Source organism: Danio aesculapii, chromosome 8 (genome assembly GCF_903798145.1).
Source record: "Danio aesculapii chromosome 8, fDanAes4.1, whole genome shotgun sequence".
Classification (NCBI taxonomy): domain Eukaryota; kingdom Metazoa; phylum Chordata; class Actinopteri; order Cypriniformes; family Danionidae; genus Danio; species Danio aesculapii.
This window is the reverse complement of record NC_079442.1, coordinates 36,838,806-36,864,589: the sequence shown is the minus strand read 5'-3', so window position 1 is coordinate 36,864,589 and position 25,784 is coordinate 36,838,806. Positions and strand designations below refer to the sequence as shown.

General features: G+C 35.1%; 1 protein-coding gene across 1 annotated transcript; it reads right to left on the bottom strand.

Moving 5' to 3' along the window:
* Window positions 1-184: 184 nt before the first annotated feature.
* rnf11b (ring finger protein 11b) lies at window positions 185-25,568 on the bottom strand. Its single transcript, XM_056463882.1, has 3 exons — window positions 25,030-25,568; window positions 4,774-4,943; window positions 185-1,493 (listed from the first exon to the last, which is right to left on the bottom strand). Exons 1-3 carry the CDS (start codon window positions 25,150-25,152, stop codon window positions 1,322-1,324), a joined length of 465 nt encoding a protein of 154 aa, XP_056319857.1. The 5' UTR covers window positions 25,153-25,568; the 3' UTR covers window positions 185-1,321.
* Window positions 25,569-25,784: the final 216 nt, after the last annotated feature.

The window sequence follows — 25,784 nt, the reverse complement described above, 5'->3', positions numbered from 1 at the left end:
TGTAGACACACTATACCTACACACAGTTCTGTCCAAACAGCTTACTAAAGACGATTTTAATCATAGGTGCCCTTTAAGACAAACTATTTATCTAAAAAACTAAAAAATCTGAGTTATAATTGTTTTTGTTGTCATATTTGTTGTATGTGTTTGTGTATGTATGAAACATTATTATTATCATTAATTCATTCATTTCTGTTTATTAATCAGGTGTCGCCACAGCAGAAGGAACCACCCTATTATCCAGCATATGTTTTATGCAGCGGATGCCCTTCCAGCTGCAACCCATCACTGGGAAACACCTAAACACACTCATTCACAGACATACACTATGGATAATTTAGCTTACCCGATTCACCTATAGTGCGTCTTTGTAAAGGCTTTTGGACTTGTAGGGGAAACCGGAGCACCCGGAGGAAACCCACGCAATATTATTATTATTAATTATTACTAGATACATATCTCAATATTATTTATGCTTATTAATATTATCATCATCATTACAACCATTCTTTATTTATTACTTGATGAATTAATTCCTCCACTATATTAATTTTGACCAATACAGAGAAAAGTTAATTCCTCAACACAAACTGGCCAGCTGAAGTGTTCATAAAAGTACTTTGAAAACAAGCAAACAAACTCAAAAGCTAACATATGGTTAAATAAAAGTCATACCGGATACCTCCTGCGTGTGCACAGGGCTGTATGAGCATGTGTGTGTGTGTACAATTGGGCTTAATTTAGTTTTTAGTTTCGTTTTTGAGTCAAAAGTGCAAAAAACATCATGTTTTATCTCTCTTTTTCCTCTTCTGTCTGTCTGTGCATGTGCAACGCCATTTGTTTTCGCTCCACTGCAGCTTCGGCAGAAATCAAACGAGCCCTTAATGGAAACAACAGACTTTGAGAAAGAAAGAAATAAATAAATAGGGATTGAATCAATGTGGAGCCTGTTTTTCAGCTTCCTCCAGTACGTTGGTCTCCTTCCAGTGTAAGTGTTGCTACAGTGGAATGATGCAGGACCGGCTTTTTTTCTGGGCGTCATCACCGAGAGACAAAAGGAAATCACATGATAGTCATCAGGGTGCAAAAAAAGGGCTCCTGCAGATTTGCCTGTCCAGCAGGACGATGCAGGAGAGCTTTCGTGATCAGCGTGGCCTTGCAGGAGCTGTTTTATGCCATGAAGCCAGAAGCACAGCATCCTCACAGCCCGCTCAGTTGGTCTCTAGTGTGAAGACAGGACTTGTGTGTGTGTGTGTGTGTGTGTGTGTGTGTGTGTGTGCGTGTGTGTTCGCACGGCAGGGATCAGTGCAGGTAGTAGTCAGTTAGTTTCGTAGGATGAGAGCAAGGCAGCGTCGACAGGCTCCATACAGGAGGGGCACGTGAAGGACCGCATCAGCCAGTCATCTATGCAGTCAAGGTGGTAGATGTGCATGCAGGGGAGGAACCGGATGGGGTCTCCGTACACAAAGTCCATCATGCAGATCACACACCTGCACAGAAAGAACACATACAAGTTAAGCTTCTAAAAAAAGAGTGTATTTGCAGTGAACGTGGGCCTATTTCACATATATGTTGATCAACACTGGAATAAGGAAGCAATGTTTGCTGGGTGTCGCCCAGCTGCTGTTACAATCCCCATTTATTCTAATTGACTGTGAATAGTTTAGTTTCCTATAGGAGTAAGTTTTTCATTATTATATTGTAATGATCATTTTAATGTCTGTGCAGTGTTCTGTGTGTCAAATTACATAAAAATAACTAGTTAAAACACTTGATGACTTTATTCACACATCCACATACACAAAGAAAACGTAAATTAGACCGTCTGATTGTAGAATTGTGTAATAAACTAATTCAGGATCTCAATGTTGCTTTATGCCAAGTTCAGACTGTATGATAGTAGTCGAGTCAGATGTTTTCACACTGCATGACTATCTGACATAGCGTTCCGTCGGTGATGTGTTTACACTGTAGGGTGGATCGGTGACGGGGTTTCACACTGTATTACTTTAATATAGGAAGAATTTAATATAGAAAAGTTAATTTGTTTGTATTATGACTATAAACACCACAAGTTAAAGTACTTTAATATGGTTCAAAAACAATATAGTATTTACTATAAATTACCATAGCATTTCAAGTGGGAAAATATTAATAAAGTTATTAGGAAATTAAGCAAATAAATTCAATTTAAACCGCTGGAGTGAAAACATTAATGTTTGTTATATTTAACAATTCACATTTATTAAATGTAAAAAGATGCATTACAAACATAACAAGCCAATTTAGATCATTTATACATCTCTGAAAGATGATAGCACAAACTGCTCATTCGGTGACTTTTTGCTATATTGCTTCTGTCAGATAAATAATGACTGATAAAAAAAACTAAACTGTTTACTGTCTATTATAATGATCGCTTCCCTATTCCAGTCTCGATTGCCATTTTTGTGAGATAGGCCTATTAATCTGTAGAAAAAAAAAATTCTGAAAAAAATTGTAGAAAAAAATTCAGAAGAATTATATGTCAGTCTAATATGTAACAAAATGAACAGAAACATTTACCCCTGATGTATCCTCTATTAACATTGCACTCAAAGTTACATTTACATAGCAACAATGTTTTGAAAAAGTTTCACATCTACAGGACATTTCAAAATGATCCACGTTTATACATAACCATGAAAATGCTGTATTATGTATGGCAGGTCAGTATTTTGTGCTGTCGCCATGTTGTGCAAACAAGCAAAACATATGAAAAGATTGCCATTTTTGGCTGAAACGGTGCAAACAGCCCCAAATATAGTTTCTTTCTTTGGTTAAACTTGACATGATCTATGTAAAAAAATTTAAAATAATTGAATAATTTACTATAAAGAAAAAGTCATTCAGGCAATTGTGATGATTGTAAGAGTTAAAAGGCATAGTTTCCCCCAAAATAAATGAGAATTTCCAAAAATATTTGGCTCAGTAGGCCTAACATTTTAAAGAATATTTTCTGAGACTGTGGTTCTTGCCGAATCATGAACGTGGTCGATTACAGGCAAAAACAGAAAACTTAGAAATAGTAATGTTAGAAATGTGGTGATTAAAAGCAAGTGCAAACAAACACACACACCAATGGACAAGCCCATAGCCAGCCTAATGGAAGGGTTGGTTGTTTTTTTCCCTCAAAAAGAGGACCTTTTTGCAGTTATTCGCCTCATTTTCTATTCAATTATGAGGTTCAATACTGAAGTTTAGTGACATTTTGGGCACTAATCTTTTTTTTGGATTAGCTTGTTGGATAGTGGTCACAATCACAATTTTTGAAGCAACAAAAATATTTTCTATAAGTGCTTAACGTACTATTTTACCACAAAGTGTACAAATGTGCATTTAAATTGTAAGTTATTACAGTTTTATAAATATTGTTATGAGATTAGAATTTGAAATGCAATTTACACACATGGCAAGTTATAAAAATAAATAAAAACATCAACGCTGAGCCATTGGAGACATATCATCACTTCCCTATACTAGATACTGTTTACAAAAAACAAGGGACTGCACCAACTACTGGCCAAGCACACGTAATACAACATGAAACTTTTTTTAAAAATGCGTAGGAGAAGCTTTTGACTTCATTGTTGTCGTGTAAACGGTATAACTCACAAAATGTACACAGGAAAAAATTATTAACAAATTATAAACATTACATTATTTAAATTATAAACAAAATTATTAACATCACATGGAAAACACAAGGTGTAAACAGGAACGTTTTGGAAAAAAAGAGTCTAGTTGTGATCCAATCAACCAAAGCGCATCACAAAGAGACATAATTGTCATCGTTTACTCACCCTTTACTTGTTTCAAACCTTTATGAGTTTCTTTCTTCTGCTGAACACAAAAGAGGATATTTGAAAGAAAGCTTAAAACAAGTAACCATTTACTTCCATAGTGCAGGGTTTCTGCAGGTTTAATCAAGTCAGGTTTAATCAAGTAAAATTTTAGACTTCTAATCTAATGTAAAAATCTGATGTGATTATTTCTTAGCAACAAATTTTAATGCGTCAAAACAAGAAAACTCTAGTTGTATACACCTTTTCAACATAATAAATCTTTCTTTTAAAAAAAAACAAAAAAACAAGTTTATTTATTATGGAGACTATGACATAAATAATCAAAAATATACATTTGTTGGCTTTTGGTCCAAATTGATTGAGTATAATGTATCATGTAAATCGATATGTTGCTCTGTTATTATCATATGGAATTGTGTATTTGATTTTAGTTTAATTTAATTTAGAGAAATTGCAGTAAAAATGTCGAACAGCTATTGTAAATTGTATCTCTTTGCAATAAAATACCTATATATTACTTTTTTTTTTGAGACGGATTGTCTGTAATTTGGATGGAAGACAGCCCAATTGGGAAGCTTTACTTGGACAGAGGAAAATTAAGACCTTTTTAAATGATTTAAGATCTACAAGACAATATTTCAGTTAATTTAAGACTTTTTAAGTCCTAAATTTTCTTTTTGAAATTTAAGACACTTTAAGACTCTGCAAGGGACCCTGATAGTAATGTTTCCTTACTATGAAAGTCGATGGTTACAGGTTTCCAGCATTCTTTATTCTTATGGGTTTAACATAAAACAGAAACTCATAAATGTTTAAAACAACTTAAGGGTGACTAAATTTAAATTTTTAGGTGAACAACCCCTTTAATAATACCAGATGTGAATGACTTCAGAAAGCAGCAGAGATGCACAATATCATGACTCACTCTCGGATCTTCTTCTCGGTGCCGTCACTGCCTGGATCATAGACACCTTTGGGAAGATGTTGGATGAGGCCGATCCGTTGAGCGATCCGCACCTGCTCCTCTTCAGTTAGTTGGGTTGCCAGTCGGGCCTGGCTAGGAGTCGGGTGATACACCGGCACATGGATCTGCTCCTGAAAACAAACAGAGATGATATCAGAAGATTTAACAATAGATTAAAATGTAATACACAAATCCCTATATGGTCAAGCTGATCCAGAACGGAGTGTACAGCAATGTTAAATACAGATATGAGTAAGCATCTTTATATTTGAGGCAGGTGCAATCAAAGCTCCACTAGGTGGCAGTATCTCCCTTTTTGAACAAAATTGATGCAAGAGGCCTAAAAATGGGAGCATATTGAGTCCAAAGGGTACTTCTAAAGAGAGAGAGGTGCACAATAGCACCCATTGAGACAGGTGCCTGCTCAGCATTCACTAGTTAAAGCCGTTTTGAGAGTCTGAGAGCATGTTTAAGCTCTGTGTGCTAAACACTCGACTAAAACAAACACAAATAAGGTATTATAAAGGCTGTCATTAGAACAAATAAATGCTATAGTGGTTTTTCTAGCAGTTGATTAATTGTACATGAGCGGTTTCATTTTTTTAAGGGCTGTTTTTCTTTTTTTATGTGGGTAAATTAGGCCACTACATTTTAGCATTATCCTGTTGGATGAATAAATATAAATATTTGTTATGCAGGTTCTTCAGGACTTAAAGGATACAACATATAAATACATAACACAAATAATAATTATATATTTAATTTAATGTATAAATTGATGGGAAATACAAAACAATACTGTATACACACTATCATTTACATCAAATGTAGCATCAATAAACAAATTGAAATAAAAAGCTAAATTTCAGGGAATAATGAAAACATGCATACATATTTGCAATTTGCAAAAAATAGGAAGTTTCATGTTTAAAATTGTCATATAATATATGGATTTGTCTATATATGTGTGCGTATATACTATGATCTGTTCTGTTTGATATATACTGTGGCTGCACAATATTTCGTTTCAGCATCAATATCGCAATGTGCGCATCTACAATAACCAAAAGGCAGGATTTACGATGTTGAGTCTGGATTATAGTTGCCCAGTGCCACAAAACACAGGATTTATTAAGTCACTGCTAAGATTAACCATAATAAAGTGAAGGTTTATCATTTGCATGTGTTTTTAAGGCCTGTGATGGAGCACTTCAAGAGTTTAAAACATTTAGGCATAAGAAATGATGACTTCTGGAGGCGTAACAAAGATTAATTGCATTTAATTATTTATATAATGAACATGATATATTGTTAATTTACATTTACAAAAAATGGGTTTCTTAGAATTTTTTTTGTATGGTTTCATGCCCAAATATCTGCAATTCAAAGCTAAAACAAGATTAGTTTGCTTACCACACTGGCAGATTATTTAGCTTGTTTTAAGGAAATATCTCACTTCGTTTTAAGGAAATAGCTCACTTTATTTTGACTTATTATTTCTGAAAGTGAAAAAAAAAAATCTATATTTTTTCGATATTTGATTAGACACAAGGTAGGGCTGGGCAATTAATTGAAAAGTAATCGAAATCCACATTGAGAACCTATAAATGATCAATTTTTCTAGGTCGATTTTTTTCCAATTACTTTCTCTATTGTGTGGAGTCATGTGACCCCGCTGTTACTTTGCACTACATTAGCGAGGATTAGAAGCTGTGCCAGAGATGCTTTGAGATGGCAGTGTGTTTTAATTTCAGTTCAACGTTGATTAACGTTAATAAATAAATCAAAGGTAGTAGATGGTGTGTTTCCTTCAATTACTTTAAAATTAAGTAATGCGCCCTTCATTCAAAAATCTCTCACTTGTAATTTGGGAGCATATTTACTGTACAACATTATCAGTGAACTATGAGTGCAAATAAATACAATAAATATATAAAATAATCGTTTATTAATCGGAATAGAGTTAAAATGTTCAATTAATCAATATTTTGATATTAGGTCAAATCGTCCAGCCCTAAGACAAGGCAACCCTAAGTAAATTGCATTGTGATTACTCAATTCCTGTAGCCAAATACTTGTTAGACTCCCTAGAAAAAGTCAAATAGAGAATTCAACCATCTTGTGAAACTGTTTTCATATTGCAATATTTATTGCAAAAACATAAAATATCGCAATATCAGATTTTTCCAATATCATACAGCCCTATTATATACAGAGAGAGATAGATATAGTGCTCAGCATAAAAAAAAGCACACTCCATTTTGAAAATGGATATTTTTATTAATTTCTCTAATATTCTTCATCCAATATGGCTAATATATTTTAGTCCATTTAAACTAAACAGATTTATTAAACAAATATATTCATTAAAATAAAATTTTAGTCAACGAAAATGTTTAGAAATAGAAATAAAATACATGTAAACTCCTGCAAAATATAAACACTATTTTATATATACTCTTGTTTATTTTCTTCTTTTTTCAAATTTTTATTGGTTTATAAACTTAGGTGATTTGGCCTAAAATCAAGATCTCGATTAATTGAACATTCTTACTTGATTACGATTAATGAATGATTATTTTATTTATGTTTTTTTTTTGGCCTCTTAGTTCACTGATAATTTTGTACAGTAAATATACTCGCATATTACAAGTGAGAGATTTTTGAATAACGGGTGCATTACTTGATTTTAAAATAATAAAATGTAATCTGTGATTATTTATTGATATTAATCAACGTTGAACTGAAATTAAAACACACACTGCCTAAAATGAACAGTCACTTTTTTTTTTTCTTATAAAAAAGTGAAAATAAATAACTTGCACTTGTGGAAATGAGTTATTTTCAATGTTTTTCACATTAAAAGTATAAAAGAATCCCTTCTAAATAAAATTACATATCCTGTAAAGAATATTTTAAACAGAGCATTTCTTGCATCTTCTGTAAACAAATATTTTAATGTAAATAATAATTTTAATGTAATGGAAATTATGCCATCTCAAGACCGATCATCGTCAACGTAGTGCGAAGTAATAGCGGGGTCACATGACTCCACACAATAGGGAAAGTAATTGGAACGATTATAGGTTCTCAATGTCGATTTCGATTACTTTTCGATTAATTGCTCAGCCCTATTACAAACACATACACGCATATTGACATTTTTATTTTAATATGTATGTTTGTGTAGGAGTGTGCAAAAATAATATAGACTATACCGTCTAAAACATTACTGCATAATACATCATTCAAATTTACACATTATATGTTTAATAGCGTGTTTAAAACCATGCTTCTATGGCTATTTTCATGACAGGAAAACATATACTCCAAATATATCTGATAAAGTTTTACATAAAATGAACACTATTAAATCATATACAGTTTTGTAAATCTCTCAGTCTCAAATCTCTTCAAATCTCCATAATAAATTCCTCACAAAATTAAAGCGGACAATCTTTATACAGAACATGCTTTATACACAACAAATACATTCTCATTTATATCCAAATGTTAACCATTTTAAATAAATACAGAAAAGAGGGCTATAAAACTGTATTAACCTAACCGCAATTAATATATTATATGCTAATATATCGTTTCAGTTGTTGACGATTGTACCCTGGAGTTTGCGTCACGTCTCCTTTTAAAACCCCTTCAATAAATTAGCCTCGTAAATGAGTGTTGATTTGTGAATGGTGGTGTTGATGGTTATTGGACTGGAGGTTTCACACTCCGTGAGCTCGCAGTCTTGGGAACAAAAAACAACAACATAAAAATCTGCACTACTTCGGCTGAGAAATGCCAGACTCACAAATACAGCCCCATAGACAATCACACCAGCAGATATTTATCACCTCCTTACATTATAAACCTCTAACCTACATTAATCAGAAGTAGGACACATTTCCACACAAGGGAGTGCAGCCTATAGATTCTGTAGAAAGTTCTGCTGAGGAAAAAAAAAAGACGTGCCGTAATGCAGTTCTGATTTCAGACCAGATTAAAGGTGAGCTTTGAGATCAGGTTCAATGCTCACTTGAGAATTAGGACACACAGAGGCCATATTGGATCTTGTGATCACATGACGGACACATCAGACAGGTTACGCCACCTATTTAAACACACGCTTATTTGTAGAGCAACTAATGATTGAGCCAAACCAAAAGTATGTTTATGAGGCGAGCACACACACACACACACACACACACACACACACACACACACACAATGTAGTGGTCAGCACTTGGTGATCTAGCAAACAAAGGTGTGTGTGCTTGTTTGTGCGTTCAGCTGCTAGCAGAAGGCGAAACATGATCGTTCTGATGGCGTCGTCTTCTCTGACACACTCTCTGACACTCTTGTGTTTCACTTTATGGAAAGCCAACAAAAGGCTGAGTCGCTGCCTAGTCAGCCAGTGACTTCACAGGCAATGTTTCTGGTAAAGGTTTATTTCAAAGGTAAAGTATGTCATTTTGGTAGCACTGTGTACAGAAATTTTATGATTAAAGTTGCTGTAAAAACAACACAAGAAAGGCTATAAAACTTGAAACAAGAATATAAAACTATTGACTTAAGGCTGATATTTACTATTGCGTCAAGTGCAAGCGTATAGTCCAGCGCAGCCTTCGCAGAGACGCATAGCCCTCGCCGTAGCTGACGCCAAGGCTAATGCGCATCTCTGAAAAAAAAGTAACTACACAATGCAATGACGCATAGCGCAAGCTCTGTGATTGGTCGGCTTGGTAGCTGTGCCGAGTGTGGGTGGCGCTGAGAGCTGTAAGCCCAATGGAACGAGTGTTTACAAGTGGCGAGTCCCATGAAGGAGCTCCAGATGTTTTGTGTTTACCTTATGATTAAAGTTGTTGCACGTACGCTGGTTCCTGCATCTAAATGCTTGTGTTATAGCTACTTGTACATTAAGATAGCGTTCAGAAAAAACAATACCCGCGAAGAAACTCGACACAGAGGAACATAAATTTTTTGGAAGTGTAATTGCAGAGCAACACAAACGGCAAGCAGTAGAAGTAGAAATGCACGACTACCCGAGTCACGCCGATCACTCGAGGCAGAAGTATAAATCAGCCTTAAGGTCTCAACAGTATTAAATTTGATCAGGTTAATACACTTGTAAGCACAAAAAGATATTAAATGAAATCAGCACTTTAGACTTTGCAGTGTGAAATGCAGCCTAACAACTTAATGTTGAGTAACAAAAATCCTCACAATCAAACACAAATGACTTTGGAATGTCAAAACCTGTGATGGACAGACTCGTACTGCCTTCAAGCAGTCACAAACACACCGATTCAGACTTTTATATATTTTAGTCAACAATAGCACAGAGCTACAGACACTTTGCTGATAAAACTGTGAGCAAATCGAACAGAATCAGACACTCCAGCTCCTAAACAAGGGCAGAAGAGAAAGATTTGATTGGCTTAGAGAAGCAAACAGTCTGAAACAATGAGATGAAGGGAGCAAAGAGAGAGAGAAAAGGCAGAGCTGGTGAGCGGGGAATTCTGTTTGGTCTGGTAGGCTTTGGGTGTTAAACCAAGCATGTGTTCCAGTATCCGGCCCTCATTACTGGAACCGTCCAGCGATCCGTTTTCTGTTCTTTCTCCAAGGCTAAAAGCACCACTCCCTGCCTGGAATCACCAGACTAAACAAAACCTGAACACTTACACTGGCCTCTAAATCCCCAAAGATAACAGAAAAGAATCATAAAACAAAGTTATTCCTGATAACGGTGTCATCTACTGACTTCATCATCATCATCATCAGGAATAAATGTCAAAAGGTTGACTCTGTGCTTTCACAACAAACACGGATCAGTGTTCCACATTCCTGTGTGTGTATATATTACTCCATTAGCCTAAAATAAGGCTACAGGCTAGTATGACTCAGCCAGACGCACATCCACCCTTCACAGTGGACAGACTACAGAGAGCATTAGCAGGATGAGCTATGCTAGCATTCCCAGCAACAGTGCTATTAGCCAGCATTTGCTTCCAGAGCTAAACGGGAGTTAACACGACTTATTATACAGAAGATGTTTTCTAAGATGTATAACTAACAACTTCATTTATCCAATAAGAGCAACATTTATTTGGCACAAACAAACTTAGAGTAACAGCATATAAATGCAATAAATAAATATAATAATAAATGACATGTGAATTTTACAACTACACATTAAAATTTGGGGGTTGAGAAGATATTTAATGCTCTTTCAAGCAGATTTAAGCAGATTTATAATGATGATAATAATAATAATAATAATAATAATAAATACTGTAATAAATTATTATTATTATTATTATTATTATTATTACTACTACAGGTACTATTAGATACAGGAAAAAAAAGTATAATAGCAAACACTATATTATTAACCACTACAGAGACATATAATATATAATGTTTTCATTGAAACAGAAGGATTTAAGATAAGAAAAAACACAATAGTCACATCTATCTGCATACATCTATTTAAAGGTGCATAGGTGCTCCACTTATCCAATGTCCATCAGTCTGAAATATTCTGAAGCAGTAATGCTGTTTTGTACTGTCGTTACAGTTAGCATGAGACCCCCTCGCCAGTAATTTTATTACATTTAAGTTCCTGTTAGAAAATATTAAACAACTGGAAATCTGGCAACCACAATATTAAGACCCTTGGGAACAACTGTGGTCGGAACCAAAGTTCAGAGGACTGTGTTCTCTGGAATCCTCTCTAGCATTGGACTTCAACATTCTGATTGCTTGTCGCCGAACTACGTCATAGCTGATTACCATAAAGTTGACTTGATTTCAACTCCCCTCGATGCCCACACAGGCTAACACGGGGTCGCTCCTTGCCACTTATCTATGTTTTTAAAAAATGACTTCCGGCTACTTTGATGCTCTCGCCGTTTTCAGTGTGAACGCACAGTGAGGCAACAACCACAGAACCACCATGCCACCCCACTGTCTAATTATGTCAAACAATTACAAAAAAAAAAAAAGCTGTGATTTCCCTCAGCAGTTAGAAGACATTTAATAATTACATTTAATGCTGAACTTTTAAAGCGCATGTTAACATCCAGTCTTCTGAGAATAGACATTTTCTGCACCTGCTTTGCACTGAGGCAATCAACTCTTTCTTTTTCTGTCACACACACACAGCTAGTTCTTCTTTTCTTAGCAGTGAGGAGGTGGACGCTTATCTGAGCGCACGAAGGTTAAACAAACAGCTGTTTGAGTGCTACCAAGTCTATACCAGCTCAGCACAAAACCTGATCTCCTTTAACACACACACGAACACACTCCTACACACACAGGTACAGTATGTGTGCGCACTTTATATTCCCATGGGGCACTTCATTTTTTGATAACCCTTGCTAGTGCTGCACCTTCAGAACTGCCTTAATAATTTGTCCCATAGATTCATCAAGGTGCTGGAAACATTATTTGGAGGTTGTAGCCTGTATTAGCACAATAGCTTTATACAGTTGCTGTAGATATTGTCGGCTGCACATTCAAGTTTCACAACATCTCACAGGCGACTTGGGAGGCCGTTTGAGGATAGTAAACTACCTGTCATAGTCAGAAATGTATAGACATGCACAACAACAATATTTAGGTAGAGATATTAAGAAAGCTGCTCCGTTCCTGATAAAGGGTGCAGAGTATGCCAAGGAAAAATCCACGACACCACCAGCAGCAGTCTGAATCACTGATATAAGGCAGGATCAATTCTGTCATGACTAAAACATTTTATACCACTACAAGAAAAAAAAAAAAAAAACACTTGAAACTATAGAATTGTAATTCGAATGGTCAGTACAAAAAGAGGTCCAGGTGATCCTGTTATTGGTAGTAGAGGAGATGAGAGCTGGATGATGATGATGAATACATTTACATGGACACCTATAATTCTATTTTAATGCGATTAAGACAAAACTATATTTAAGGCTCAACCCCAAATTCTATTTTTGTACCCCTACCCCTTTCCCTTGGCCCTTAAAATAGAGGATAAAATTTACCCCTAAGAAATGGAACAGCACTACATCTCAGATGTCATCAGATGTCATCGCGATCTCATGCTTCATATGAGATCAGACGATCGCGACTGCTGTAGTTATTCAAGTTGCGTTATTTTTTGGTTCAGGAAATCACTGAAGGTTTATATTACGTTATCATGATGATATAATGTGGCAATTAGATTGTAACTATACTGTGTATTTACACAGTGGTCATATTAATCTATGTAAACACACCAGAAAGAACATTAACATTATAGCAGACACAGTAAAAAGCTCATTCCCAGCCACTAGACATTACTGACAGGGTATTTGAGTGTCATTGAGCGTCAGGAATAGTATAGGACTACCATACAGGGGTTATGATTATGGATTATAGATTGCGAAATTTAGCAGTTTTTATTTTAGCGTTTTTTTTTAAAAAAGCATGACAGTAAAACACGAACGCGCTTATGAATGTATTAAAACATGTGCTTGTTTGTTGTAAAAATTCGTAATAATGACAAAAAAATACTAATTTGTGGATCCCCTTACTTCCAGGTGCAGCAATCCTGCCGTTGTAGCTGGTGTATTCTGGGAAATTTTCTTACCCCTTGGTATTGAGTTTGGTCCTGAAAAATCTTAGTTCGAAGGGGTATCTACCCCTTCCCCTTAGCCCTACACCTTCAAGCTAAAGAGAATTGGGACACCCCTACCCCCTCACGGGGAACACCCAAAATGAGCAGTATGGGTAAGGGGAAGGGCTAAGGGGTAGAACTGCGATTGGGTCTAAGAGTCGACCATGTAAACAGCGATTTTTCATTAATTTATTTCGTTTAAAGTCATAATCTAACTAAACCTAAATCAAATTAAGTTAATTAAGTAAATTGCCTATTTTAGTGGCATTATTGAAGTGTAGTACAGACATGTAAACACCGCAATCAAACTATTACCATAGTGTAGGATGTTCACCACATTTCGCCCAAAATTACATGAAACTCTGGAGGAAACGTGGATAGCAATGACTTTAATTATGTGCTACAACATATAAAACGGGATCATGAAAGGAACATTTAAAAAGTAACTCATGTAAAGGCCTTAACCACATTATTGTCTTAATAAGAGTAAGGCAAATAATTAGATTATCGATGTCCATGTAAACATAGTCATTGATGATGATGTTATGGCAGTAGAGGCAGCACAACTACAGTAATAATACAACTTCCTATAAGTGGTACTAAACCACAGCGGAAATGCAACCCGAACAGTGCCAAACCATACCTCGCAAATGATAAGTGACTTATGAAAATCTCAGTAGACCAGCAGTTGGTGCTATTTCTAGTAAGCCATACTAAAAGTCATTTTACCACCTTTCACATTGTGAAGCTTCTCGTGAACTTCAGCAGATTGTCCTGGCCACGTCTACATGTACAAATGCATTGATTTGGTGCCATGTGGTTGGCTGATTAAATATTTGCATAATAAAGGGCTTATTGAGTGCACACACACACAAAACATGTGCATCTATGTCTAAATCAACAAAGGCTCTTAAGCTCATTTCACACGTGTACAAAAACACACATTTTCAGCTGAATTTAAAGCACTTTGGTTGTAACTGCTTGCCCATGCACATCAGACATTAACACTTTCTGTTGAGTCCTTTAACAACAACAAAAACAAGTGACGTGTGTTGTTTATTCAGCATAAACTGCAAACGTTCTCATAAAACTAATTTCTCTGCAGTGTCCTGAATGTAATGTTTCAGGTAAATAAATGGTTAAATCTTTAGAGTCTGACACTTTAAAAGCTGCACGCCTGTTTCTTCACACAGTTCAGAAATGTATCTGCTGTGAATGCTTTGTGTACACTGCATGGATTTCCCCTGATAGAAATCAACACCTTTCTTCAAATCTCCTTCATAATAAATGAGCATATCAAGCACATTCACAACAAAACACAAAGTTTTGAAGAATGGGCTATATGCACAGACTTTTCATTTTCAGCCAGGCAGCCCAAGGGTTTCTGGTGAACTTTACAAAATTGTCCTGTTTAAGATCTGATTTCTTTAAAAATCAGCCATCTTCACTGCCTGTTAGATATATGATATGAAGTGGGTCTCAGATCTTACAAGAAGCACTGCATTAAGTTCCATTTCCCCCGCCATGTCTTTAAAATATGACAGTTTATTTTACCCCAGTATTTTCAATGGAATTTCTGTGCTAGCCTGTACTCATGGCGCTAGTGGTTACAACGTCTTTCATCTTGTTTTACGCTTGAACAACTAAATGAATGCCCAGGAAAAATCCACCAAAGTCTATTTAACCTAATGTATTGTAATTACATTACAACGTCGATGCTGTAAAAACAACCTTGTGAAATTGAAAATAGTCACGATAAGCTTTTTATCATTGGCTTTAAAACGCTAGCTGTGCATAGAGCCCATTGACTTAGATTTTAAGTTGATATTGTCTAGCTGAAAAAGCTGAACTGATAACTGAAAGGTTGCAGGCCTCATGAGCATTTGAACCATTAAACAAACCATAAAAAGAGAAGACGACGACAATTTACATTCACACAAATAAGTCACGTTTTATGTGAGAGGATTACAGTCTGCACAAAATGGTGGACTTTTCTTGGGTCACAACTCGCAATGCATTAAAAATATATATATGTAAATATATATATTGTCATGGGGATCGGCCGATACAGAGTCCCGATTCCAATGCTTAAAGCCTTATAATGCATAAAACACATTTTTACTTTAGGTAAGAGACTTAAGTGCCTTACCTAAGAAAATAAATGAAGGATGCTGCAAATAATCTCTTTAACATGCGTCTTTCCATCCAACCATTTAGTGTGGACATGTAATGATCAAAAGCAGCTTTACAGAAATTAATAGATATAAACGGATAAAAAAATAAATTATAAGGAAAAAAAAAAAACTAACAAAACAATTTGGAAACATTGCAAATGATGGAAGAACTGATCATGTCTCAAAGTTTAGAGCACATATTTAATTAATAAGAATTAAAATGCACCTATAAATACATTACTTATTTACTCAGAAAGGAAATAGGCCTATAAACCACTTTTATTTAAACGCTTATTACAATAGGTGATTATGATCAGTTATATTATTAAATATTCAGTTAAAAATAATTTTTAGGGTTTTTCTCCCCTAATATTTCCAGTCAGATCTTAATGACCTTGCAATTTATGACATTTTTTACATTTAGGCTGGCTCCAAAACTAACTATTCCATAGGTTTATCACCATAAACAAAACAAAATGTTTAAACATCTATTAAAAAGTTGCGTGTTCATGACGTACTGTCTGAAAGACTCCAGAGCCAAAAGTGTTTGAAGAAACTGTGTAGGTGTATGTGTGTGGGAGAAAGTGAGCCGGGTAAAGTGAGGGTAAGGATTGTGTGTGTCAAGTATAGATGAACTGTCTGCATGAGGTGACGCGAGTCCTCTGTGAGAGCAAGCAGAAAAAGCATTCTGTTGTAGTCTGTTGCTTGAAGTCATCAGAGAGAGAGAGAGAGAGAGAGAGAGAGAGAGAGAGAGAGAGAGAGAGAGAGAGAGAGAGAGAGAGAGAGAGAGAGAGAGAGAGAGAGAGAGAGAGAGAGAGAGAGAGAGAGAGAGAGAGAGAGAGAGAGAGAGAGAGAGAGAGAGAGAGAGAGAGAGAAATCGATTGATGAGCAGAGAGGTGGGGAAACCACAACACATTTCATTTGGCTGAAGGGAACCTCCATTATTTCCAATGCTGGCTCCTGCTCCGTGTTTCTCTCAAGCAGACGTGCTTATCTCACCACGTTCAGCCTCGGACTCGTGAGTCAGCAAATGCTGTCAGCTGCTTTCCAAACTACCAGGAAGACCTCACGTTACACTCTTTTGTCTCCTCATGGCCTTCTTTTGCAATCAGATTCACAACATAGCATCCAAGCATTACCGCTGATCTGCTTTAGTGCGTAAACTGTATTTACTTTTCAGTTGCACAGATCAGAGTGGAAGGGATTCGGATTATTTTGTTGCTGTCGTCTGTTTAGTCTCTGTTCAAGACAGCGGGCGTGAAACTAGGATAACTGTACTGAGCTCCTTACACAATAGTGCTAATGCTTCTTAACATAGCAGCTGAAGAAAGCCAGGAACCATGAGAGCTTTGAAAAGACATCAACCGAAACAGAAAACAGAAATGGTTTTGCAGGAAATCTAAATAAATTCAGTCTTGCATCCTCGCCTTGTAAGTTCAAACTTCGCAAGTTTGATACGGAAAAGTCCAGAGGACACGTCGGGTAAGTCTTCAGGGAACAGAGTACTTTATAACCTCAATCACACCACCCAGGACACATTGTTTCACTTTCTTAACAATATTATTAAAACATGATACAAGGAAGGAACTGCCTATTTTCATTTTGATATGAGCAACTTAACAGACTAAAGTATGTATTTTTTATTTATTGCCATGACAGCAAAAAATCCACAACCCCAGGCCTTTGACTGAGCATTTCAAAAGAGTTTTGGGGCACAAAAAACTATAATGTTTGGAGGTGAAAGAAAGATTAATTTTATTTCTATTTATTTTTTTATTTATTTATTTAGTTAGTTAGTCTTGTTTCTAGTCCAAATATCTACACTGCAAAGTGAAAGCAAGATTATTTAACTTCATTGGCAGATGATTTAGCTTGATTTATAGGAAATGTCTTAATTTTAATTTAAATAAACAAATTTTATTTCTTCTAAAGTTGAAAACAATATAATATTTTTACTTGATCAAAGAATTTTTAGATATTTCAACTAGAAACAAGACAAAGCAAAGTAAGAATATCATTATTTGCTTTGTGATTATTAAATAGTCAAATAGAGTAATTCAAAACTATAAAGGACAAAACCTGCAAAAACAATAAATAAATATGCAAATAAATAAATAAATGAGTAAATAAATCCATTAATTCCTGCATAAATAAAACAATAAATAAATAAATAAATATGCAAATAAATAAATATATTTTTTTAAAATCCACAAATTCCTGCATAAATAAATATATAAACGATTAATAGTGCAGGCAGGTAGATAATTAAATAATTTTCATTAATGTTGAGGAAATAAGAAAATGCTAAACTGAAAGTTGATTTTTTTTTCCTCTTAAAATCGTTAATTCATTTTTGAAAGTAATTCCGTATTTACGTTTCCTTAGCTGAACATGCTTATAAGAGGGTGTCTATTAATTCTCATCAGAAGCCAGTCAAAAATAATAAAATAAAAAACGAATGCAAATGTTTAAAAAGATCAACCAATGGTGGCATAAAGACCACCTTCTGATGACTGACCGAGTAGAAAAAAAAATCTACTTTCAATTTGACATTTTCTTATTCCCCCAACAATTGTGTAAATGATTTACCCGCCCGCACTATTAATTATTTATATATTTATTTATGCAGAGATTTGTGGATTTTTATATATATATATATATATTTATATATATATATTTATTTGTGCATTTATTTATTGTTTTATTATGCACTCAATTTTGGATTTATTTACTCACTTATTTATCAGTTTGCATAATTATCAGTATTTATATTGTTTTTGCAGGTTTCACCCTCCATACAAAACATCTTATGAAACTAATAAAAAAAATAAAATTATAAAGAAAAATAAATTAATCGCAACATCAGATTTTTTCAATATCGTGGAGCCCTACATTAAACAAATTTAATCATAAAATAAACAGATCAAAAGTATCCATCTGGAGCTCCTCTGCAGGACTCAACACTTGTTTAACACTTGCCACCTGCCTCACACTGCTTCCACACCCACACTCATCACCGCTACCAAGCCGACCAATCACAGAACTTATGCTCAGTGTAGTCGTGACATAGTTAATTTTGAGAGGTGCGCATCAGTGTATAGAGACTGTACGATGTCTATGCCGGACCTGCCAAGTGCACTTGGTGCAGAAGTATTAATTGGTCTTCAGGACAGGTAAGAAAACACTTTTTTCCAGTCTAAAAAACTTGGTCAGTGTGCTTCAAAAATAGCTCCAATTTAAGAATGAGGTCAGTAGGTGGAAACTAGGTGGTCTTTAGTGACTGTTAAAAAGAAATCCTAGTTAGGTTGGATTTTCAGCTACCACCAAAAGTGGTCAAGCACTAAACATTTCCAATCCCATTCACATACATTTTACCATTACCAAACTTGTGATTGACATGAATGCACCTTAAGTAAACAAAAAAATGCCTCACACTGAAAAAAGTATTCATTGGATTTACTACATTTTTACAACATTTGCAACTGGTTGCAAACATTTTGTATGGGCTGAATTAAAACAAATTAAATGTAGTAATGTTCATGTAATGTTTAGTAACAACTTTATTTGTTTTAATTAAGCCCATTTAAATAGTTTGCAACCAGTTACCATAAATTTTAGTAAATAATAATACCTTTTTTAATGATTATTTAAACTATAAATCATTGTTTTAGGTCGTTGGGGTTCAGTGTTCTTTTGAACTCCTAAAAAGTGTAAGAACATAAAGAGATGAAATATTATTCAACATATAATTTGTGATCCTTTGAAGCAAGTCATACAACACTCAATATATGACTTTCGCTGCTTCTTCAAACTAATTATTTAAAGGGCCATGAAAGCCACCCCGTCTCAGCAGGGTGTTTTCACACCTCTAGTTTGAAAAAAGCAAGGAAATTGAGTGAGTCCAGCTTTGTTTAGGTGTGAGTGCTGAATGGCGAAAGAGGGAAGGGTTAGCATGAAAAGGGGAGTTTCATTACGTGCACTACAGCTGATTTTCACACCAGCAACACAAACACAGACGCAGGGGAGATAGACAGTGATTCGGAGAGCAGCATGTACAGTGTATCTGACGGCTGTGTGGAAGTTCTTTAAAAAAAAGGATAAGCAGCAAATCCGGATTCACCATTTCCAGATTCAAAAAGCTCTCAGGTAAACAAAAAATGTTCCTTAAAAATATATTTTTGCGAGCTGTGCTCTCATCGCGAGGACACAGAAACAAAACCTTCATTGCGGCCCATTTATATATGCAACACTGACAACCATGTCTACGAACAATTCTTCTACTACTTGTTTGAATTACGGTTGGCAACATAACATGGCATCTCTCTGAACACTGTAACAGGTTAAAGGAGTCATCGAAGCTACATCATGCATATTAATGAAGTTGCATCTAGTTCACAATAGAGCGCGCTGATTGGTTCGAAGTCTTTCTCATGAATTAATGAACAGTGAAAACTCAATGACATCACTTTGCACCGGCCAGTACAGACAGCCAATCACCATGCTGGAATTTACACAATGAACTCATCGCTGTGATGTTGCTTCAAATTTTATTTTTAAACCGGAAGAACGAATTTATCTAAACAACGCAAAAACCTTGTTATCAAAAATATTACTTTTTAGTGAAATATGTGTCCTAATAGTATTTTTAGCAATGTGGAACGAGTTAAAATCTAAAAATATATGTTTTGATGTTTTGTGACTCTTTAAAAATGAGTTGAAACAACACAACTTTTGAGTTTTTTTTTCGGGACAACTTAAGTGCTTCAAGTTAATAAATTTGTAAAAAAAAGATTAAGTTAACTTAACAGATTTGTGTTGAGACAACATGAAGAATTTGTGTGCAAATACATACTTTTTTAAATATTTGAGCGAGTGTGAGGCATTCAAAACACCATTTACAACTATTTACGATTGCGTTTTAAAGATCCGTTTATAACTTCAAAAACCGAACAGTTTCAGCACATAGTTGGGAGCACAGGCAACCCATTCTAGCTCCCTGCCTGAGACTCCAGGGGAAAAAACGTCAAGCATTCTTGGCAGGCGACGCAAGAATGTGCTGAGATTGGAAATGATTTGGGTTCTCAAGGGGGCCGTACATTTTTTCATACACAGCGTGGTTTAAAAAGACCTCCTGTCTGTCCAACATTCCGACAATAGGCTGAAGCGTGCCATACAAATATTGCACAGAGCAGCAGTGCCATTAACAAATGCTGGGTGAATTCAGCACAGTGCTGTCTCCGCTGCCCGCTTTTCACACCCTTGTCTGGTCTTATACCCCAGAGACTCAATAACTTCACAAACCAGCAAGCTGAGCTCAGTTTTGCTAGTGTTCAGCAGAAAGGTCTCTGCTCTTGAAAGACAGCTAAGTAACAGAAGATATGAACGCACTTCCCTGTTTGCTTTCAAGCTGTTAGATCTGCTCAAAAATGGATGCTAAATTTTCCAATATAACATTTCTGTTCAATATATGGAGTGCAAATAACTATCAGAGCACAAAATAAAATAAGCAACCATCAGAATAACAAATCAAACTCATCTACAGCATCTCAAACATAACCAATTCCATATGTTTCAATTGATCAGTGGAAACGAACCAAAGAATTAAATAAAAATCAGAAATGGACATCATAGTGCCATCAAATCAATCCACACCCGCATAAAAATAAATAAAAATGACTAAAAATGTTGTTTTATGTATGACAGGCCTGTAGTTGGCAATGCCACTTTTTTGTAGCTCATGATTATTGTTTTGGTCGTGAAGTACTTGTACATGAATATAATCTAAATATGTAATGTGCATGACTTCACTGCTAATGACGTAGTGTAAACAAGGCCCTTTATTAGGTATGGACAGCATAACGCGATGGAAACTGAAGCAGAACTTTTCTTCTATGGAGCCAGATCAGTCTCAAAAATAATACATTTACAAAATAAAATTCATACATCCACAGCACAATTCACATTTACAAAATATAATTTGTCAATTTGCAAACACACTTTGTGAATTCACAAGTAAAAATCATAACTATTTTTGCTATATGAATTGCATTTGCATATTTTTGAATCGTGTTTTGACTTTATGAATGGGATTTGTGGTTTTTTAATTGTATTTTGAATTTTCAAATTGGATTTGTGTATTTTTGAATAGTGTTTCATATTCACGAATTGGATGTGTATTTTTTAAATTGTGTTTTGAATTTATGAATTAGATTTGTGTATTTTTTAATTGTGTTTTAAACGTACGAATTGGATTTGTGTATTTTTGAATTGTGTTTGGAATTCACAAATTGGACTTGTGTATTTTTGATTCTTGTAGTGAATTTACGAATTGAATGTGTATTTATTTTATTTGTTTTTTGAATTCACGAATTGGATTTGTGTATTTTTGAATTGTGTTTGGAATTCACAAATTGGATGTGTATTTTTGAATCGTGTTATGAATTAATGTATTGGATTTGTGTATTTTTGAATCGTGTTTGGAATTCACAGATTGCATTTATGTGTTTTAGAATCGTTATTGGAATTCACGAATTGGATTTGTATATTTATGAATTGTGCTTTGAATTTCAGAATTGGATGTGTGTATTTTTGAATCGTGTTTGGAATTCACGAATTGGATGTGTATTTTTTATTCATGTTTTGAATTCACGAATTGGATTCTTGTATTTATTCGTGTTTTGAATTCACAAATTGGATTTGTGTATTTTTTATTCATGTTTTGAATTCACGAACTGGATTCGTGTATTTTTGAGTAATGTTTGGAATTCACAAACTGGATGTGTATTTTTGAATCGTGTTTGGAATTTATGAATTGGGTTTGTGTATTTTTGAATCATGTTTGGAATTCACAAATTGCATTTGTGTGTTTTAGAATAATGTTTGGAATTCACGAATTGGATTTGTATATTTATGAATTGTGCTTTGCATTTCTGAATTGGATTTGTGTATTTTTGATTCATGTTTGGAATTCACAAATTGGATTTGAGTATTTTTGAATTGTGTTTTGAATTTACGAATTGGATTTGTGTATTTTAGAATTGTGTTTTGAATTCACAAATTGGATATGTATTTTTTTATTGTGTTTGGAACTCATAAATTGGATGTGTATTTTTTATCATGTTTTAAATTCACAAATTGAATGGGTATTTTTTATTTGTGTTTTGAATTTATGAATGGGATGCATATTTTTGATTCGTGTTTTGAATTCATGAATTGGATTTGTGTGTTTTGAATCGTGTTATGAAAATGTATTGGATTTGTGTATTTTTGAATCATGTTTGGAATTCTCGAATTGGATGTGTATTTTTGAATCGTGTTTGGAATTCATGAATTGGGTTTGTGTATTTTTGAATCGTGTTTGGAATTCACAAATTGGATTTGTATATTTATGAATTGTGCTTTGAATTTCTGAAATGGATTTGTGTATTTATGAATTGTGTTTGGAATTTACAAGTTGGATTTGTGTAATTTTGAATTGTGTTTTGAATCTACGAATTGGATTTGAGTATTTTAGAATCGTGTTTGGGATTTACGAATTGACTTTGTATATTTATGAATTGTGCTTTGAATTTACGAATTGGATTTGTTTAGTTTTTTTTTTTTTAACTCAGTTTGGATATGCGTACTTCTGAATCGTGTTTTAAATTTACTAATTGGATTTTGTAAATGTTAATTGTGTCATGCATGTGTGAATTTTATTTTGTAAATGTATTATTTTTGACACTGATCTGGCTCCATATTCGCATCATATATGCGACCCTACTTAGAAATGCTTTATAAAAGGTCTTAAGTCATTTTACAATCTGTGTTTCTCCTCTTCAGTCAATCTGTGGCCCATCAGAATGTTTAGTCTGTTTCCAGATCACTATGTGGAGGAGGATGCAGCAGCTGAACACTGTTAGCACAACTGATAAGTGAAAGTAGTACAGCACTGAACGCCCCACCTTCAGCTTCGATTGTGTAGTTAATTCCATCCCGTGCCAATCAGCATCTAGATAATCTATTAAGAAATTTTAAAAGAAAACTAATACTGAAGAGAATGTTCCAAACTTTCACGTAATAAGATTAGGTTACGTCACATCAGTTCTGAGGAAATTACTGTGTGTTCTTTTGAGATGCACATATGATCACCTGTGCTTTGGTCAACGGTGGCTCACTATTAGTTGGTACTGTATTCCCACATTTGTTCAGTGACAACTTGTGACACACTTCTTATATTGTTTACCATGGTATTTTGAATATTGGGTCTGAAATCACATGCAAGAATGACTTCAAAACAACATTTGCACTATTTATTTGACTGTGAACAATGTTGTACTTTGGCTGCTAATATAATTTCACTATTTAGAATTTATATTATTAATGAGAAAGTCTGAATGTGTAAATACAAAACCAACTTTACCTCGATCAGTTTGTTTGAGAGTTCTTGTAAAGCAGATAAGGTCAACACACAACAAGAGGATGTAACAGCCACCACAGCTGCAAACATGACAGAGATCAGACATCTTCTCAAGTCAAGCTGCTTCTTACAAAACACAGTGACTGGACATAAAACGTTCACTTACTGTGCTACACAAGTTTATCTGCTTCGACATGGTTTGTTTCATCCAACAACAAGACCCAGGCCAACCCAGTTCTTCCATTTAAACAAAGTATTGTGCAGCATGACATCACTTTAAAAAACCATGATCTCATGACTTGGCCTTCAACTGATTCCACATGTCCATAAAATGGGGAAATCCCCGAGTGCAATGCTTCCCAACACTTCCGACTGCTGGACAATGTAGAACAGCCTTCCCATTGTCATATTATAAGCATTTTTAAGTTTTCCTCCTGGAAGTTTGCAAAAAATAGTTCAGTAGTAATATTGTGCATGTGTACAACATCAGTACTTAGCAATGTTTTAATTAAATACATATGCATTGCTCTCACAGTCTATTAAGAGAAGAAAACAGAATATTTTATAACGTTTGTGTAACATTCGAGCCAGGAGAATAACATCGACATGACGTCACAATTGCAAACAAAAATCGTCACAACCAGAATTACTACCTTTATCGCAATAAATCTGCTGCTGGTGAATCAACACGCCACGGAGGCGGCAGTAAAGATGAAATAACAGACTGTCCATCTGTCTGGACGGTCTGACGTGAACTGCAGGCCAAGTTTACGTCGAACAAAGAGGATTTAGTATGGCACACACTCTAGGGCGAAATTAAACAGATGGAGCTCCTGCGGGAGCTTGCTGTTAGTGATATATTTACGTCTATTTGCTTGATATTATGAATATAGCTATGTGAGTGTTTATGTTATGATTAAAGCAGGAGGGTGGACACGATACGCGCTATTTCAGTCAAAAGCAAAGTTTTCTTTGTTTATTCTAAAGGTTTTTCATGAGCTTACCTGATACGGAGGTGGCGGTTCCTGATCCGGATCGTTGGCGTCACCGAAACTGGCCCTGTCTGACTGGGATTCGTGGAGCAAGGAGATATCATCCGAAGTGGGAGATTTCAGACAATTCCCCATCTCCTTTCCAAACTCCTTGTTGTCTAAATGTTGAAATCCTTCCTATCCCTTCCTTTCCGCCCTTAATCACTCCAACCAGACTTCTGTCCCTTTAAACAGGACGACAAAACCCTCTATCATTCATTTACAACGATCCGATCACCATGAGAGATCCTGACGGAGAAAAACAAACCATTGTCGACACACAAAGAAGCCTGGAAAAAAGTGTCATACGCGGATATGAAACGATGTTTGTATAAATTCACACAGTTTAAATGTGTGAAACACGTAAGTCTGATATAAAGCCGCGTTATGTAATGCTGTCCCTTTCTCCTCGTCTTACTAGTAAACACACTGGTTAGCCTTCCAAGGGATAATATCCACAATATCAAATATGCGCTCGCTCTCAATGGCGACTCAGGCAATGTTGCCTTTCAGGCAGTCATTCTAAGTCCCGCCTCCACGCGGAATTCACCAATCAGTAGGCGTCTTCAGTAGTAAGGACGCTATTAGTGGACACTCGTCACCCAATCAGATTGCAGACTTACAACACCAACAACAGGGGGTTTAAAGCCTGTAAACTTGACCGCATTAGGCCGATTTAAAGGCATAGTACGCTTCAGATGTAAAATAGTTTAAAACGCACGACTTTC

Coding starts and splice junctions, on each gene's coding strand:
- rnf11b (XM_056463882.1), bottom strand. CDS start 25,152: ATGGGGAATTGTCTGAAATCTCCCACTTCGGATGATATCTCCTTGCTC. Junction 4,944..25,029: donor AACCGCCACCTCCGTATCAG/GTAAGCTCATGA, acceptor GTTTGTTTTCAG/GAGCAGATCCATGTGCCGGT. Junction 1,494..4,773: donor ACCGAGAAGAAGATCCGAGA/GTGAGTCATGAT, acceptor CTTTCTGTGCAG/GTGTGTGATCTGCATGATGG.